Below are 20,635 nucleotides of genomic sequence, written 5' to 3'. Positions count from 1 at the left end.
TATGATGTGCCAAATGTTTTCTATGGGTGAAAGATCTGGACTGCAGGCTGGCCAGTTCAGTACCCGGACCCTTCTTTTACGCAGCCATGATGCTGTAATTGATGCAGTATGTGGTTTGGCATTGTCATGTTGGAAAATGCAAGGTCTTCCCTGAAAGAGACGTCGTCTGGATGGGAGCATGTTAACTATTTGAACACCTCTGTGCTGCTGACTACCCCCCCAAAAAAAAAAAGTTTAGGCACTTCATTTTAGGGTCTCTCTCTCTCTCTCTCTCTCTCTCTCCTCAGCTGAAGGTGCCATTTTTGACTGAAAATGTTTGGTGCCATCTGTAATAAAAATATAGCTACCCAATTTATAGTTAACCATGTTGAACATTCTCCATTTCACATGACAGAAAGCAAGGTCGATGCTTCCTTTTAGTAGGAATATCTAGCATGTTGGACAAAACATTATTAAATTGAGATGGGGAAGGGGCAGAGCTTCCAGTCGGTAATATACGTAATATAATAGTTATCATAGATACTTAAACACCTGCATAATTGTCAATCATTCCTGATTCATTTGTTGCTTGCCTCATCTGCCCTTTCAAATTGGGAGAAATAAAGAAGGCCATTACTTCCAAAATGCATATCCTGCAAAATTCGTAAACATCAGCAGTTCTACTATTACTTTAATACTGGCACATGCATAACTCTGAATCTGGATGTTGACAAAAACAAATAGCATAGCAATAGTGTATTTCTGAGAACTGCTTCATTTGCCAAGCACTTACGGCACTTTGTCTCATCGCTCATGTCTCCGCAGTCGTTCCAGCCATCACAGTGCAGCTGTTTGGAAATGCAGAATCCTGTGTCACAGGTAAACTTACCTGGACAAGCTACGCACAGAGAATCAGACACACACACACACACACACACACACACAGAGTTCACATAAAGGGTCATGGATATTAAATGGAAATATTCAGCATTTTTGACACATAAGCAGCACCAAGCACTAAAAATCTTCAACAGTTCACTTGCAAAGTTTGTGCACCTCTTTAATAATAATAATAATAATAATAATAATAATAATAATAATAAAGCAGGATGATCAGGAAATCCAGAGTGGCTTACGGTTCTGTGGGTTGTATGCATTGTATTGGGCTTTGAAGCCTTTGTTGGTGTACGAGCTGTCTGAATGGAAGCTTATCACCATGGTGTTGGTGTTGCTGTTCAGAGTCAGAAGAGGTCTTTCACCACAGTACCTTACACACAAGCAGAAAGGAACACCACCTTCATTATTATGGTTTGCACTGCAATACACAAATTTCTTATGTGTTGACACATGTAAATGTTGCAGGTTAAACCTGGTCTTAGGTTAAAACTCTATTCAACCTAGGTAGAATTGGTAAAATGTGTATTCAACCTAGGTTCAACTGTCTGAAAAGGGTTTTTTATGGGGTTTCATTTAAAAAAGGGGGTGGGGGTGCTTTTTTTTTTGGGGGGGGGGGTGAAATAATTACAAAATAAATAAATTAAAAAAGAAAATGGAAATGGTCATCTTCACTCACGCTTCTCTCTCTCTCTTTCTTTCTTTCTCCTCTTTCTACCCACTAACCTCCCCTCTTTGGTCCTCATCACCTGGACTCCCTTCCCTTGATGTCGTACCTTCCCAACTACCTCTCTACAAACACTCAACAAGTCATAGTGAAATCAATTTTTATTGTACTCACCAGGATTTGAACTCTCATCCTCCCGATCTGTAGTCTAGTGTTTGCCATTACACTATGCAGGTTAACATTGCAAATTCTCCCATACCCTAACAAAAAAAAAAGCTAACCCAAACCCTAAAATAAGGCTAACCCAAACCCAAAAATAAAACTAACCCAAGCTTCAAGAAAAAACTAACTTAAACCCTAAAATAAGGCTAACCCAAACCCAAAAATAAAACTAACCCAAGTTTCAAGAAAAAAAAAAACCCAAACCCTAAAATAAAGCTAACCCAAACTTCAACAAAAAACTAACCCAAACTCCAACAAAAAGATAACCAAACCCTAAAATAAAGCTAACCCAAACTCCAACAAAAAACTAACCCAAACTCCAACAAAAAGATAACCCAAACCCTAAAATAAAACTAATCCAAACCCTAAAATAAAGCTAACCCAAACCTCAACAAAAAGCTAAACCAAACCCTAAAATAAAACTAACCCAAACCCCAACAAAAAGCTAACCCAAACCCGAAAATAAAATTAACTCAAACCCTAAAATAAGCCTAACCCAAATCCCAACAAAAAGCTAACTGTCTCAAAACATACAGAAATTATAAATTTAACCTAGATTGAATGCAGTCTATGTATTTAACTCGGGTAAAATGTGGTTCACCAATTCAACCTAGGTTGAATACAGGTTTAACCTGAAAATGGATTTTACCTGCAACATATACACTCTTAAAACAGACATATTGGCTTTCAGGTGTTTTAATTTATGATCTGCATATTTGATTTGGCATGGGTTTTACACCAGATGCCCTTCCTGATGCAACCCTCCCCAATTTATCTGGGCTTGGGACTGGCACTAAACATGCACTGGCTTGTGCAACCCCAGTGGCTGGGTGTTTAAACCTAAACTTCATGTCTTTGGACTGTAGGAGGAAAGCGGAGCACCCGGAGGTAACCCACACAGACACGGGGAGAACATGCAAACTCCACACAGAAAGGCCCTCGTCAGCCGTGAGGTTCGAACTCGAAACCTTCTTACTGTGAGGTGACAGTGTTAACCACTACACTGCCGTGCCACTTAATAATAACAACTGCTTTCTGAGAAAGGGGAAAAAATAAATTAAAAATTACCTACCACACCAAAGCCACCACATATTATGGCATTTAAAACACATTTTGGGTGACTTCAACAACTTACACTGACCCCACTGTTTTCATTAGTCAGTCAACAGGAACGCATTTATTGGACTTGGGGAATTGTGTTTGAAAAATATCAACTAAATTGTATTAGCTGTAATAGCTAAATACAGTCACTCAATTAAAAAAACCCCAAAACAACACACAAGATCACCTGTGAGCTACCGCTCACTTTCATATCCCCCTGCTCTCGCTTATATCAGAATGCAAGCAATCGAAGGAACAGGGCACTTATTATGAATGTTGACTTCAACAAATAATGAACCCAGAAACAAGCAGGTAAAGAGCAGTGTCTCTCCCCAGGGATTTCAAATAGCATCCTGGTAAACTGTCATTTTGAAATAGCATTTTGCTTCTTGAAATACCGTCAAAATCCACCCTAGATGTTTCGTAAATACATTCAGTCAGTAAACAGGAAGTTGATGTGTGACAGACCTGAAAAAAACGGTATACACGGTATAGAACCCCAAGATGAAGTCTGGTACCAAGTGGCTATGATTTGTGGTTGCTGAGAAAAAGGGTGTTTTGGACAGACAGACAGAGGAAAACTAGTACACCCCCCACCACACCCCTTCGGAGTGGGGGCATAAAAATAAATAAATAAATAATTTAATTAATTTAAAAAAAAAACCCACCAACCTTGATTCTTGGCATGACTAATGTAGTTGTGAAACAATGTCCAAGTAAAACAGGGCATTTCCTTTTGCAAAAGGAGTGAATTAAAAGATAAAGGTAACAAGAACATTCATACTTGAGTAGAAGTACCCAGGTAACAATTTTACATAGTAATTATGTACTTACAACGGAGGGTTTGGTAGATGTTACGTAGTTACTACGTAAAATTCTGGACTACCAGCAATGTTTTTACTACGTCGTAAAGTTACGTAGAGAAATTACGTACCCACCACCTTCCCACTACCTTACGGGGACCTTCCCACTACACTACGGATACTTTCACACTCCTATGGGCACGTTCTCACCACCTTACATTTTCACATCCTTTCTACTACCTGACAAAACCTGAGTAATATTATGCAGAAAACATGGAAGAAGCAACAATAGTCCCAAAACTATATTTAAATACATTAATGGAATCAATACAATACTCTTGGTATTGCACCAAAAATTGGGATTGACTGATGAACATAAGCCAATTTTTTGTTCTCAGATATCACTTCAGAGGAATTCTAGAAAAATTCAAGTGTCCAAAATTAAGACCGTCTGCCAATAATATACATTCACATCTCTACCGAAAGGAACCATAAATACATATATTACACTAAAATTTCATTGACGAGCTTAGTGTGAAAGGGTTTTATATAATAATTCAAAGATATAGAGCGTAAATCTTACTTTGTGCCGTTGATCTCCACATAGTCTTTGTTGCAAGTGAGGACATTCACGCCCGGTTCCCTCACAAGGAACTTGGTGAACTTCACCCGGATTTTCATGTGTTCAGGGACCTGAATGTAGGGAAGGACAGAGTCAACCTACTTTCTGTGCTAGAGCCAAACTGAACCTTTAAAAGAAGAATTTAGCCCCCCAAAAATACACATATTCAATTGTCTCATAGCTCAAATGTACTGGAGCTAATACAAGTAAGGTAAGCTTATCAATGCTAGTTTAGCTTTGCATCTCATCACACAGAAATCTTCTGGCTCAGGAACCCCATTCATAGTAAACTGATTTGTATAAGTAGCAGAATGAATGAATGAATCCATCTATCCATCCATCTATCCATCCATCCAGACTTCAAATGAGAAGTGGGTTACACCCTGGGCAGATCACGAATCTATCACAGGGCTAACACAGAGACAGACAACCATTCACATTCACACCAATGAGCAATTTCGAGTAGCCAGGTGACCTAAAGCAGGTCTTTAGACTGTGGGAGGAAACCGGAGCACCCGGAGGAAACCCACAAAGGCACAAGGAGAACATACAAACTGCATAGAAAGGTCCCAGTCAGCTTTGAGGTTCGAACCCATAAACCGCCTTGCTGTGAGGTGACAGTGATGACCGCTGCACCACTGTTCTGCCCCCAGAATATATCCATATTTATATAAAAAAAAGGGTTCAGATAACTGTTACTATGTAATGATAATATACAGCAAGCCAGTCATTATTGCAAAATAAATCCCAGTAGAGAGTGATGCAGAACCCCGACATGAAGCAGACACGTCCTGAATCACCCAGAAGGGGTTTATTTTACAACAATAACCAGTTTGCTGTACATTATATGGCTACTTACTAAATAAATTAATAATTTTAGACAAAATACTGATTTAAAATGATTTTATTGCTTCCGCTGATGACATGGTCCATAAAAACGGTCCGTTATATATAGGCATGGTCTATTTTACAGAAATAACAGACTGTAGAGTGCCATAATAGACCAGAGTGTTGACCAATCAGAATCGAGCATTCAAATGAGCCGTGCAATAATAGTTATTATAATACACACAGGCCACTTCTTCCATGGAATAAAAAAACATGTATTCTGTTCCCTTCTAGCAGATTTATTGATGGCATGCAATATTGTTATCATATCGCTTACCCTCCATGTATTACACCACTCTACCCAATGGAGAATGAGCATACAATATTGTTATAATACTGCACATTGTCAAGACAACACAACGTCACACATGCGAAGATCCAGTGACAACTTTTCTGCTGCGCATGCGCAGAAGCATTTCTTTGTCGGCCAGGACAGGGAGAAGACGGGGTTAATTCAGTGCTTGGTTTAAGCACTAAATAAATAAACTGAAAACTGAAACTAAAGACGTGCTGACTGGATGTTCTTCACGCATATCTACAAGAGAAAAACATACCAACGGTCATCGAAAAACTGGAAAAGACACGCTGGAGACGTCAAACTTCCATGCTAGTGAGTGACTCAGACAGTTTGTACGCAAACATGGCCGCGAGGTTTGCTTCATTAAAAGCTGAAGATTTCAAGAGAAAGATGCGCTGAACACCCGAGAGGCTACCAAAACTTCAGTGGATATTCTTCATGCATATTTACAAGAGAAAAACGTACCAACGGACATCGGAAAAACTATAAAAGAAAGCAAATAGCGGAAATACTGTCAAAGTTCTACTTGGAGGTGAGGAAAAGTGACGGAGATTTTTACAAGAGGATTTCACTCGTGGACTTCACTCAGCAAAGCCCTTTTGTTTTGAACAACTGCAACGGAACAATTAACTACCACCAAAAGTAACTTTGAACTTGAACTGTCTACCTGTATATAGCTTGTATATAAGTTGGGTTGTTGTTCAGGCTTTTTGGACTTTTGTACCATTTTTATTGTTAGAACTTTGACTTGGTACATGTACATTGGATTGACAGAACATTGAATTACATTCGATCAGAATCAGCATTCAATACAAGTTACCACCCTGTTCTTAACTTTTTGTAAAATCTATAATTGTTCCATCAAATGTGTATGAATAATAATAATAATAATATAGTCTTTTTTGTGGTATATATCAGATATATTCCATTCAGCTACTTGTCTTCGACTCATTCAATACCATGCTAGCTGAATGGAATATATCTGATATACCACTCATCATCATCATCATCTGTCATCCAGCAGGCCGGTGACTTGGTAAGATATCCTATCCCAGACCCGCCGGTCGAGCATAGCTGCTCTGAGTTGTTCTTCCTTCAACCCCGTCTCTCGCTCGAGGACCGTTTTCAGGGTGGTACGTGGTCGACCAACTTTGCGCTTCGCCTCAGGCTCCCACAAGAGAACTTGTGTGGCAGGTTGATCGTGATGAAACACACGGGCGCACAATGCCAGACGGTGTTTGGCGATTATGGTCGAGAGGCATGTTAGGGAACTGTACAGGCAGTCGTTTGTCCAATGGTCCTGCCAGCTGACGTTGAACACTCTGCGGAGCATGCAGGTGTACGTGCCATCCAAGGATTGCTCTTGTGCTCTCGTTAGAGACCAAGACTCGGATCCGTAGAGAAGAATGGATTCGACTGAGGCCTTGAACACTCTGACCTTTGTGTCTCTAGACAGTGGGGCAGCCCACACCTTGATTAGAGAATTTAGGGTGCCCCAGGCTTTGGCCTTTCTGGAGTTGATGTCATGAGCAGTGTTCATCCAACTGCCAAGGTATTTGAAGTCGTCCACCTTCTCGATAGTAGAGTTGTCAAGCGCGTGGAGAGATTGGTCCATAGAGGAAATTTATATGCATCCATTTGGTTTTGCATGCGTTCAACCGAAGGCCAACTGATTTAGCAGCCAGTTCTACTCGGTGGAGAAGATCCTCGCCCGAATTCACAGAGTCCTCGAGAAGAGCAATGTCATCAGCGAAGTCGAGATCGGATAGATGGACAGCAGGGTGGCAAGAACTTCTACGGCGTTTAAGGGTGAGCCCATCATCCATGCGAAGGGCTAAACGCAAGGCGTAATCAAGAACAATGATGAAGAGTGGTATTATATACCACTCAAAGCCAGCCAATATTATTTAATTAACAATGTGATGATTCACTCCAGCTTCTGTAGTTAACAGTACGCCACAGAGCATCTGTCTGAGATACTGCACATGGCTTGAGATTAATTTATATTGATGATTTATATGTTATGATGCTAAATTAGAGGCTTGAATCTTCTTAGCCTCATCAGTGTAAAGGGCAAAATTTAACACTTGACAATAAACCAGTCTTGGTTGATGGACTACATTTCAAGCAAAGGGCCAAATGTGTAAATTAAAAAATAGTTTGTCCAACTTCTCTCCATACAATTAAATAGCAGTATATTTCCCTGCAGTCCATTTCGCTCATTTAGTTTTAAATACGCTATTAGTCATTTTTGAGTAACACCACAAAAGCACATGTTTTTGTATTTAAAGTTACCCAGCTGGAGGTTGCTTTAGTAACTTCTTGAGTAACTGGCTGAGATCTTTAGAACTTGTTTCACTCATCAGATGATGTGGACAAACACTAACACCTTAACTGAGTGACTTCAAATACAGAGCCTAACCTAGGGCGCGTAATACGCGATAATACGTGTTTTTTATCTGTCTGTTGTACATCCACTTTTTGGGCACGAGAGTGATATCGCGTATCTATTCATTTTGTCGCGCATTTATAAGTAGAGAGCGTGTAGTCACGTTTTACTGAATCTTGCGTGTATCAATTTGTCAGCACCAGCTAGCAAGCACTGCGGTAAATATAGCGTTGTTTACACACCAATCGGAAAATATCGGAAAGGACCGAAGTATTCCGAATGGTTTATTTAGCGGGTAAAACAGTTTTGTGAACTATTATATCATTGGTCACTGAACCGGAAGACGGTGTATCTCAACCAATCGTGTGAAGTGTTTTAAAAATACCCAAAAGCACATGGCATATCGTTCTGTCTCATCCAAACATAATGTCAAAACACGTGGTCACGTTGAAAGACCTTTGGACAAAAAAAGGAAACAAAACGAAGACACAGAAGTGACAGATACTAATCCAGCCGACATTATACAACCCGATGCAAGATATTATGAAATAGATTTAATCTGTTCTTGTATAATAGTAGGTACTGTAACATTACTGTAAATAATAAGAGATTATCATGATAATATACTGTTTAGGAAGTCTGAATTTTGGGATTATCTCTAGTCATCTATGTCAAAAACTAGTTTAAAGATAAGTTCTACATGAATGCTAGTTGATTTTTTTTTGTTTGGGAGTAATTTGTTTAATTCAGTTTAGTATTATGTTATTAATCATATTCAAATAGTAAAGGTGCTTAGTTGATATATAAGACATATATAAGTTTGTGTACAAATATGATCTTAGAGTAATTATATGACAGTGTGAAGACATACTAAGTCATTTGATTCTGATTGATAATGATTTTTGAAGTTTGAATTTGATATTATTTTCCTAATGCCAATGTACAATTAGTTTGATAACGTTTGGTATTACGTAAGTTTTATTTAAAGATATTATGAAATATATTTAATCTGTTCTTGTGTAATTGTAGGTACTGTAAGATTGTAAATGATAGATTATATACTTTTTAGGAAGTCTGAATTTTGAGATTATCTCCAGTCATTTATGTCAAAATCTAGTTCAAACATGGGTAGATTGTTTAATGTTTTTCACTTTCATGAAAGGTGGTCTGAACAAAACAAATATGATAGCATTTTTAAATATTTGATTGTGATTTTATTTTATTCAGAAAGTCAGATTTTTCATCTTATTATTAATTAATAGTGGCAAGACTACATGGATTTTAGACTTAACTATATCAAATGATGCAATATTAACCTAGTCATATTTGATATGCAATATTAACCTAGTCATATTTGATATGCAATATTAACCTAGTCATATTTGAAATGCAACATTATACTACTGGTGGGCAAATTGGTAAAAATAGGCTAGTCACATGATTTATAGTAAAACAGTAACCCAGTCATATAACAGAAAACTAGTCATATTTGTAAGGTTTTGCAGTATATAATTCTTCATATAGTTTTTGATCTAAAATCTTTACATTTTTAAAGTTCAGATCTGATCATAATGTTTGTGCAATACTATAAACTGTGGATAAGTGTTTGCTGATATGGTTTTCATATCACTGTATTAAAGGATATGTAGAGTGCCATAATTATGATATTATATAGATTAACATCTGATATGAATGTCTGTTACATGTATTTCGTTTTATTAATAAAACTGTTCTGTTTATAGATGTACTCTTGAAAATATCTACCAATGTATTACTTATTTTTCTGTCCCCACTAACTGGAACAAATGAGGGATAGTTTTACCCATGTTAATATTTTCTGTCCCCTGTTTCTACAACTAGTGAGGGATCTGTCCCCTATTTTCAAATTCCTAGATTAGGCTCTGAAATAAAGTGGGTGATACAGATTTGGAAGCTATGACAGAATAGTAAGTATAGTTACAGTGATGGTCCATTTGCAGTCCAGCATGGGTGGGTAGAAGCTTGGGTAGCGTGGGGTGGTGATGTTTCCAGATAGGTTACTCAGATGGCCTCCACACGTCTGAGCTATAGAGACAGACGGCGATGAGGATCAGACAGAACAAACCATACCACATTAGCTTCACATTACAGTAGCACAGAGATAAAAGACCTCAACTTGCTCCACAGGAACAAAGAACAAAGCACAGAAAAATACAACAGCAGCAACAAAATCCTTGCTTTAATTTTCATAATTGAGCAATATCACACTGATTGTGGGTATACCGAACAGCCGATAGCTTTGTGTGTCTCTATTCCACCTTCCTAGTGTTCAAGTGTGATTGAAAAAAATCAAACTGTGGTCAGATGAATCAGTATTCCAGGTCTTTTTTTTTTTTGGAAGAAATGGACATTGTATGCGCTGGACCAAAGACAAAAAGGACCATCCTGACTGTTACCAACTACGAGTCCAAAAGCCAGGGTCTGTTATGGTATGGGGTTATATCAGTGCCCTTAGCAAAGGTAACTCACACTTCTGTGATGGCAGCATTAATGCAGAAAAGTACACTGAGATTTTGGAGCAACATACAGTGGGGCAAAAAAATATTTAGTCAGTCACCAATTGTGCAAGTTCTCCCACTTAAAAAGGAGAGGCCTGTAATTTTCATCATAGGTACACTTCAACTATGAGAGACAAAATGAGGAAAAAAAATCCAGAAAATCACATTGTCTAATTTTTAAAGAATTTATTTGCAAATTATGGTGGAAAATAAGTATTTGGTCAATAACAAAAGTTCATCTCAGTACTTTGTTATATACGCTTTGTTGGCAATGACAGATGTCAAACGTTTTCTGTAAGTCTTCACAAGGTTTTCACACACTGTTGCTGGTATTTTGGCCCATTCCTCCATGCAGATCTCCTCCAGAGCAGTGATGTTTTGGGGCTGTTGCTGGGCAACACGGACTTTCAACTCCCTCCAAAGATTTTCTATGGGGTTGAGATCTGGAGACTGGCTAGGCCACTCCAGGACCTTGAAATGCTTCTTACGAAGCCACTCCTTCGTTGCCCGGGCGGTGTGTTTGGGATCATTGTAATGCTGAAAGATCCAGCCACGTTTCATCTTCAATGCCCTTGCTGATGGAAGGAGGTTTTCACTCAAAATCTCATGATACATGGCCCCATTCATTCTTTCCTTTACATGGATCAGTCGTCCTGGTCCCTTTGCAGAAAAACAGCCCCAAAGCATGATGTTTCCACCCCCATGCTTCACAGTAGGTATGGTGTTCTTTGGATGCAACTCAGCATTCTTCCTCCTCCAAACACAACAAGTTGAGTTTTTACCAAAAAGTTCTATTTTGGTTTCATCTGACCATATGACATTCTCCCAATCCTCTTCTGGATCATCCAAATGCTCTCTAGCAAACTTCAGACACGCCTGGACATGTACTGGCTTAAGCAGGGGGACACGTCTGGCACTGCAGGATTTGAGTCCATGGCGGCGTAGTGTGTTACTGATGGTAGCCTTTGTTACTTTGATCCCAGCTCTCTGCAGGTCATTCACTAGGTCCCCCCGTGTGGTTCTGGGATTTTTGCTCACCGTTCTTGTGATCATTTTGACCCCACAGGGTGAGATCTTGCGTGGAGCCCCAGATCGAGGGAGATTATCAGTGGTCTTGTATGTCTTCCATTTTCTAATAATTGCTCCCACAGTTGATTTCCTCACACCAAGCTGCTTACCTATTGCAGATTCAGTCTTCCCAACCTGGTGCAGGTCTACAATTTTGTTTCTGGTGTCCTTTGACAGCTCTTTGGTCTTGGCCATAGTGGAGTTTGGAGTGTGACTGTTTGAGGTTGTGGACAGGTGTCTTTTATACTGATAAGTTCAAACAGGTGCCATTAATACAGGTAACAAGTGGAGGACAGAGGAGCCTCTTAAAGAAGAAGTTACAGGTCTGTGAGAGCCAGAAATCTTGCTTGTTTGTAGGTGACCAAATACTTATTTTACTGAGGAATTTACCAATTAATTCATTAAAAATCCTACAATGTGATTTCCTGGATTCTTTCCCTCCATTCTGTCTCTCATAGTTGAAGTATACCTATGATGAAAATTACAGGCCTCTCTCATCTTTTTAAGTGGGAGAACTTGCACAATTGGTGGCTGACTAAATACTTTTTTGCCCCACTGTATGCTGCGTTCAAAAAGAGATCTTTTCCAGGGATATTTCAACAAGACAAAGCAAAGCCACATTCTGCACACATTACAAAGGCACGGCTGTGGAAGAAGAAGGTGCCTGTCCTCTCTGTCCCTAATGAGAATGTTTGGCAAATTTTGAAATGAAAACTATGACAACGATGACCCTCGTACTGTCGCACACCTTAAGACCTGTTTGCAGGAAGAATGGGACAAAATACCACCTGAAACACTTCATCACCGAAATATCTTCAGTCCCTAAACATCTTTCAAGTGTTGTGAGAAGGAATGGCAACATTACAAAGTGGTAAATGCTTTACCGTCCCAACTTTTTTTTATTTATTTTGAAAAACAAACAAAAATTCATCAAATAATATATTGATTTGAGTGCAACGTCAGTCAAATATTATTTACTGTTTTCAATTTAATTTTCAATTCATTTTTCAACATACCAGACCAGATTTTTTCTGATTTGGTGTTGCACTTCTGAGTGTTTTATCCAGAATTTCTGTGGGCGTTTTCATCCACTTTATCCTTTATAAGTTTTCATAAGAAAATAAGGACATGGAACATAATGTGTGGTGATGTCCTAATAATACCTTAAGAATAGGCATCATAGTTTAAGCGCTTTATAAATAATAATCTCATCTCATCTCATCATCTCTAGCCGCTTTATCCTGTTCTACAGGGTCGCAGGCGAGCTGGAGCCTATCCCAGCTGACTACGGGCGAAAGGCGGGGTACACCCTGGACAAGTCTATAAATAATAATAATTATAATTATTATTATTATTAATACCTGTAATTTTAGGGATGGCGCTGTATTGTGCCTCAAATCCTGGTCTCTGAACCTCTGCAGTGATGAGGTTGACGAGCATAAGGTTGCCAGAGGAGATCACTTCCAGAGGTTGAGTTGGGGGGAGGTGACCACAATCCCTGTCAGTGCAAAGAACAGAGTTAAGGACATCACGTGTACAACAATTTAATTTCACTGCATAATTGCAGTGCAAAAAAGTGCAAAGAAACAAAGTATGGATATATATGTGTGTGTATATATATATACACACACACACATACACATATATACATACATATACACACACATATATACATATTATATATACACATACATACATACATACATACACACACAAACATATATATATATATATATATATATATATATATATATATATATATACACACACATACATATATATATATATATATATATATATATATATATATATATATATATATATATATGTATGTATGTATGTATGTATGTGTGTATATATATATATATATATATATATAAAAAACACAGATTTTATTTTTAAAAAGTGCTCACAACGTCTTTACCTACTCCGTAGACTCAAAAACTTTGGTGTGAACAAGGATATCCTACAAACAGTGTATAAAAACCTTGTTGAAAGCATTCTATCATTTAATATGATCATGTGGTATGGTAACTTGAACATGCAGACAAAAAATAAGCTACAGAGAATAAAGCCACAAAAGCACTTAAGTATAATGTATGATGAACAGATTTTAAACAAAACCAGGAAAATCATAAATGATCTTTCCCACCCGCTCCACTGTGAATTCGAGTTTCTACCCTCTGGGAGGCGTTTTAGAGTGCCCAACGCTAATAAGAACATCTTTAAAAACTCCTTCGTCCCAAAAGGAATAAGGGCGATAAATAATACAGGGATTCTTACTTAATTCACCCCAGTCCTTTTTATTGGTCTGATTTATTTATTTATTATATATGATATTTATTACTTTTCAGCTATTTCATTCTTTTAAACACTCTTTTGAGTGCTAATGTATTTTTATAATAACTTTAGTTTTCTTTTCTTTTTACAAAATGTAGTGCTTGATTTGTGTATTGCGATTTTAATGTTTAATTGTTTGTGGTGAAACTGAAGACAAATTTCCACATTGTGGACAATAAAGTATTCATATATATATATATTCATTCATATATATATTCATATATATGAGTGATTCCACGCTTATGGGTACTGAAATAGGGACATGAACTTATTCACCTAAAACCATTTCTTTTTTTACCATCAGGTCACAAAACATGTAATCTTTAATGAATGATATGTTAAAAGATAACTTTAATTTTCTGAGATGTAATAAAAACATATTTATATGCCAAAGTCAAGCCTATGAGTTCCAAAATGATGTCTGTTACATTACTTCTGTTACGATTGTCCATCTCGCGTCTGTTACAAATTAATTACAATCTAGCTATATACCATGTTAATCTTATTGAAAGAATGTGTATGTTTATTCTACTACACATGTTTATTAATTATATTTGCTAAAACATCACCTTCCTATGTTTCAAAAAGTAATTCTACATTGTTAAAATTGAGAATATACATGTCCACAACACTTCTGTTACGTTCTGACTTTGGCATATAAATATGTTTTTATTACATCTCAGAAAATTAAAGTTATCTTTTAACATATCATTCATTAAAGATTACATGTTTTGTGACCTGATGGTAAAAAAAGAAATGGTTTTAGGTGAATTTTTAAAAATAAGTTCATGTCCCCATTTCAGTACCCATAAGTGTGGAATCACTCATATATATATATATATATATATATATATATATATATATATATATATATATATAAACTGGTATGGAGAGTGAATTGTACTTCCTGGGTGCCCCTTTATTCACCATGTTCCCTTTCTGTAGTTCAGCTAGCTGGCTAACTTCTCTCTGTGCTGCCTTTATCTTGGCCTCTAATCGTCTCTTCCATGGTGGATACTGTTTGTTATGTCCCGAGCCCACCTTGTGTCCCAAGCATCTCCATGATTACTGTTGCTGTACTGTGTATCAGCTTGTTGGTTTCAGTGATGGTTCTTGTGGAGATTGTCTTCAGAGCAGCATTCACATCTACTAGTAGATCTTCTGAAGGTACTTGGTAACTCAGCTTCGGTATTCGTCGGGGGCTCCAGGTTTCCAGTTGGGTCACGATCTTCCTTCTCAGGTCAGCAGCTCTTCTGTTGAGGCTGTTAGCTGTTGGGGCTTGGTACCCAATCTCTGGTTGTGGGGATGATGACATCTCCCCGCTGACCTGTCTTCCTGGCTCCGTAGCATCGTTGTTGTATTTCATTAATCTCTAGTTGTGATAGTAGATTTCGATTACAGATGTTGGAACACTGGGCTAATAGCTGTTTCTTTGTTAGCCTTGATTGTGGGTTTCGAAGTATCCAATGGTCCCCTCTCTCTGGGATTGCTTGTATAGTAGCATTCCAGCAAATCCGTATTTTTTGTCCTCGTCCATCGATGTCTTGTTCCAGTAGCCCATTTCTCATCAGTTTGCCCTGGTTCCCTAGCAACTGACGCAGACCTTGTTGACCCGGGCGACGTCTGAGCCGGTATGACTCTATCAGTTATGTCTTCACTCATTCCTGAGGTAGGCTGATATATCATGAGGGGTTTTGCCTAAGAACCCTTACTGGATGATGTTTTGCCCCGACCGGGATTCGAACCCCGATCTCCTGCATCGTAGTCAGTGAGCTTTACCACTGTACTATCCAGCTGATAGTAACCATCTCAATGGCAGATGTCCAAGAAAGAGTGTCAAAGATGAAGAGCTGGACAGCACCAGGCCCCGATATGATCCATACGTACTGGCTGAAGAAGCTAACTGCACTCCATGAACGCCTAGCAGCACAGATGAACCAGCTGCTGAGGGATGGAACCCACCCAGAATGGCTAACCCAAGGCAGGACAGTCCTAATCATGAAGGACCCCCAGAAGGGACCCATCCCATCCAACTACCGGCCAATTACCTGTCTCTGCACAACATGGAAGGCCCTGTCAGGCATCATTGCGGCAAAAATGAGTAAGCATGTGGCTCAATACATGAGCGAGGCACAGAAAGGAATTGGCAGTAACACCAGAGGAGCCAAGCACCAGCTACTGGTCGATAGAACAGTTGCCTGAGACTGTAAGAAGAGACAGACCAACCTGTGCACTGCCTGGATTGACTACAAGAAAGCCTACGACTCAATGCCACACACATGGATACTGGAATGTCTGGAACTGTATAAGATCAACAGGAACCTAAGGACCTTCATCCAGAACTCAATGGAAATGTGGAAGACAACCCTAGAGGCCAACTCAAAACCCATTGCCCAAGTCAACATCAAGTGCGGCATATACCAAGGAGATGCGCTATCACCACTGCTGTTCTGCATAGGCCTGAACCCCCTCAGTCGGATCATCACGAAGAGCGGCTACGGGTACCGATTCCGTAGTGGGGCAACAATCAGCCACCTGCTCTACATGGATGACATCAAGCTGTATGCCAGGAATGAGCGAGAAATAGACTCGCTGATCCACACCACCCGGATCTACAGCGAGGACATAGGGATGTCATTCGGATTGGACAAGTGTGGCCGGATGGTCTCAAAGAGAGGCAAGATGATCCGGACTGAGGGGATTGACCTACCAGAGGGCAACATAGGTGATATCCAAGACAGCTACATGTACCTTGGCATCCCACAGGCTAATGGAAACCATGAAGAGGCCACAAGGAAGTCAACCACAGCCAAATACCTCCACAGAGTAAGGCAAGTCCTGAAAAGTCAGCTGAATGGTAAGAACAAGGTCCGAGCCATCAACATGTATGCACTACCAGTCATCAGATACCTCGCTGGTATCATAAACTGGCCAAAGGAGGAGATAGAAGCCACAGATATCAAGACTAGAAAGCTCCTCACCATGCATGGAGGGTTCCACCCCAAGTCCAGCACCATGAGACTATACACGAAGCGGAAAGAGGGAGGCCGAGGGCTAGTGAGCGTCAAGACCACGGTCCAGGATGAAACATCGAAAATCCGAGAATAAATCAGAAAGATGGCCCCAAAGGATGAACTGCTAAGTGAATGTCTCAGGCAGCAGAACCCTGATGAGAGTGCAGAGGAGGAGGAGGAACAGACAACCTGGAGAGACAAACCCCTACATGGCATGTACCACCGTCAGATAGAGGAAGTGGCTGATATCAAGAAATCCTACCAATGGCTGGATAATGCAGGACTGACAGACAGCACAGAGGCACTAATCATGGCAGCACAAGAACAGGCCATAAGCACAAGAGCCATAGAGGCCAGGATCTACCAGAGTAGATCAGACCCAAGATGCAGACTGTGCAAAGAAGCCCCTGAAACAGTCCAGCACATAGTAACAGGGTGTAAGATGCTAGCTGGATCAGCGTACATGGAGAGGCACAACCAAGTGGCTGGGATAATATACAGGAACATCTGCAACCAGTATGGAATAGAAGTACCCAAGTCCCAATGGGCCATACCACAGAAGGTGGCTGAGAACAACAGGGCCAAGGTTCTGTGGGACTTCAGCTTCCAGACTGACAAACAGATCCTGGCTAACCAACCAGACATAGTGGTGGTGGACAAAGAGCAGAAGAGGGTGGTGGTGATAGATGTGGCGATCCCAGCTGATGCCAACATCAGGAAGAAGGAACATGAGAAACTTGAGAAGTATCAAGGGTTGAAAGAGCAGCTGGAACGGATGTGGAAGGTCAAGGGTTGCATGGTCCCTGTGGTAGTGGGGGCACTTGGGGCAGTAACCCCCAAACTGGGAGAGTGGCTCCAGCAAATCCCAGGAACAACATCTGAAGCCTCAGTCCAGAAGAGCGCAGTCCTAGGAACATCGAAGATACTGCGCAGAACCCTCACACACAACCCCAATTCCAAAACATTTGGGACACTGTGTAAAACATAAATAAATACAGAATATGATGATTTACAAATCATGGAAACCCTATATTTCATTAAAAATAGTACAAAGACAACATATCAAATGTTGAAACTGAGAAATTTCATTGTTTAATTGTTTTTTGAAAAATATATGCTCATTTTGACATTGATGTCAGCAACACATTTCAAAAAAGTTGGGACAGGGGCCACAAAAGACTGAAAAAGTTGTATAACGATAAAAAATAATAATAATTTGGTTAATTGGCAACAGGTCAGTAACATGATTGGGGAAGAACATCCCAGAGAGGCTGAATCTCTCAGAAGTAAAGATGGGGAGGGGTTCACCACTCAGTGAAAAACTGCATGGGCAAACAGTGCGACAATTTAAGAATAACGTTCCTCAATGTAAATTTGCAAAGAATTTGGGGATCACATCATCTATGGTACATAATATCATTAAAAGATTCAGAGAATCTGGAGAAATCTCTGTATGCAAGAGACAAGGCTGAAAACTGACATTGGATGCCTGTGATCTTCAGGCCCTCAGGAGACACTGCATTAAAAGCAGACACATGTCTGCATTGGAAATCACTGCATGGGGTCAGGAATGCTTGGGGAAGCCATCGTCTGTGAAAACAGTTTATTACTGCATCCACAAATGCAAGTTAAAACCAGACATAAAAACAATATCCAGAAATACCGTCACCTTCTCTTGACCCGAGCTCTTTTATGATGGACTGAGGCGAAGTGGAAAATTGTCCTGAGGTCTGATGAATCAAAAGTAGAAATTCTATTTAGAAATCATGGACACCACGTCCTCCAGGCTAAAGAGGAGAGGGACCATCCGGCTTTTTATCAGTGTACAGTTCAAAAGCCAGCATCTGTGATGGTATGAGGGTGCATTAGTGCACATGCCACGGGTAGTTTGTACATCTGGGAAGGCATCATTAATGCTGAATGATATATACATGTTTCAGAATAATATGCTGCCATCCAGACAAAATGTTTTTCAGGGAAGGCCTTCCTTCTTTCAGCAAGACAATACCAAACCACTTTCTGCACAGATTAAAACCGCATGGCTCCATAGTAAAAGAGTCCGGGTGCTAAAATGGCCTGCCTGCAATCCAGACCTGTCTCCGATTTAAAACATTTGGCGCATTACGAAGTGTAAAATACAACAAAGGAGACCCCGAACTGTTGAGCAACTAAAACTGCATATCAGGCAAGAATGGGACAACATTTCTCTTTCAAAACTACAGCAATTGGTCTCCTCAGTTCCCAAACATTTACAGAGTGTTGTAAAAAGTAGAGGTGATGCAACACAATGGTAAACATGCCCCTGTCCCAAATTTTTTAAAGCGTGTTGCTGATATCAAATTCAAAATGAGCATATATTTTTCAAAAAACAATAAAATTTCTCAGCTTCAACATTTGATGTTAACTTTTTACTATTTTCAATGAAATATAGGGTTTCCATGATTTGCAAATTATTGCATCCTGTTTTTCTTTACAGTTTACACAGCATGCCAACTTTTTTGGAATTGGGGTTGTGTATTATACACACCCACACACACACACACACACACACACTAGTGCATCTCAAAAAATTAGACTACCATGAAAAAGTTCCTTTTTTTCCATAATTTAATTCAAAAAGTTAAACTTTCATATATTCTATATTCATTACATGTAATGTGAAATATTTCAAGCTTTTTTTGTTTTAATTTTGATGAGTATGGCTTATAGCTCATGAAAATCAGAAATCCAGTATCTCAAATTATTAGAATATTCCCTAAGATCAATCAAAAAAGGATTTACAATACAGAAATGTCCAACTTCTGAAAAGTATATTCATTTATACTCAATACTTGGTTGGGGCTCCTTTACCATGAATTACTGTATCAATGCGGTGTGGCATGGAGGTGATCAGTCTGTGGCACTGCTGAGGTGTTATTGAAGCCTAGGTTGCTTTGATAGTGGCCTTCAGCGTATCTGTGTTTTTGGGTCGGGTGTTTCTCATCTTCCTCTTGACAATACCCCATAGATTCTCTAAGGGGTTCAGGTCAGGCAAGTTGGCTGGCCAATCAAACACAGTAATATCATGGTCAGCAAACCATTTAGTAGTAGTTCTGGCACTGTGGGTAGGTGCTAAGTCCTGCTGGAAAAGGAAATCAGCATCTCCAAAAAGCTCGTCAGCAGATGGAAGCATGAAGTGCTCTAAAATCTCCTGGTAGATTGCTGTGTTGACTTTGGACTCGATAAAATACAGTGGACCAACACCAGCAGATGACATGGCACCCCAAATAATCACAGACTGTGGAAACTTCACACTGGGCTTCAAACACCTTGGATTCTGTGCCTCTCCACTCTTCCTCCAGACTCTAGAACCATGATTTCCAAATTAAATGCAAAATGTACTTTCATCTGAAAAGAGGACTTTGGACCACTGAGCAACAGTCCATTTCTTTCTCTCCTTAGCCCAGATAAGACACTTCTGATATTGTCTCTGGCTCAGGAGTAGCTTGATATTAGGAATGCGAAAGTTGTATCCCCTTTCTTGAAGATGTCTGTTCGTGATGGGTCTTGATACACTGACACCAGCCTCAGTCCACTCCTTGTGAAGCTCTCCCAAGTTCTTGAATCAACTTTTCTTGACAATCCTCTCAAGACTGCGGCCATCCCTGTTGCTTGTGCACCTTTTCCAGCCACCCTTTTCAGCAATGACCTTTTGTGGCTTACCCTCCTTGTGGAGGGCATCAGTGATCATCTTCTGGGCAACAGTCAAGTCAGCAGTCTTCCCCATGATTGTGGTTGTGTGTACTGAACTAGACCGAGAGATACACTGTGTTC

The 20,635-nt window shown here is 39.6% G+C and overlaps 1 protein-coding gene across 2 annotated transcripts in view; it reads right to left on the bottom strand.

Annotated features, from left to right (window-relative positions):
• st14 (ST14 transmembrane serine protease matriptase) overlaps positions 1–20,635 on the bottom strand; it is a 176,147-nt gene that overhangs the window by 23,393 nt on the left and 132,119 nt on the right. For both annotated transcript variants that reach the window (XM_060897683.1, XM_060897684.1), the window contains exons 8-12: positions 12,830–12,966; positions 9,824–9,927; positions 4,250–4,359; positions 1,116–1,246; positions 773–877 (exon numbers count right to left, since the gene is read on the bottom strand). In XM_060897683.1, coding sequence (XP_060753666.1) covers positions 773–877; positions 1,116–1,246; positions 4,250–4,359; positions 9,824–9,927; positions 12,830–12,966 — 587 coding nt within the window. The remainder of the gene's footprint in view (positions 1–772; positions 878–1,115; positions 1,247–4,249; positions 4,360–9,823; positions 9,928–12,829; positions 12,967–20,635) is intronic.

Source organism: Neoarius graeffei, chromosome 17 (assembly GCF_027579695.1).
Source record: "Neoarius graeffei isolate fNeoGra1 chromosome 17, fNeoGra1.pri, whole genome shotgun sequence".
NCBI classification, from domain to species: domain Eukaryota; kingdom Metazoa; phylum Chordata; class Actinopteri; order Siluriformes; family Ariidae; genus Neoarius; species Neoarius graeffei.
This window is presented reverse-complemented; position numbering and strand designations above follow the sequence as displayed.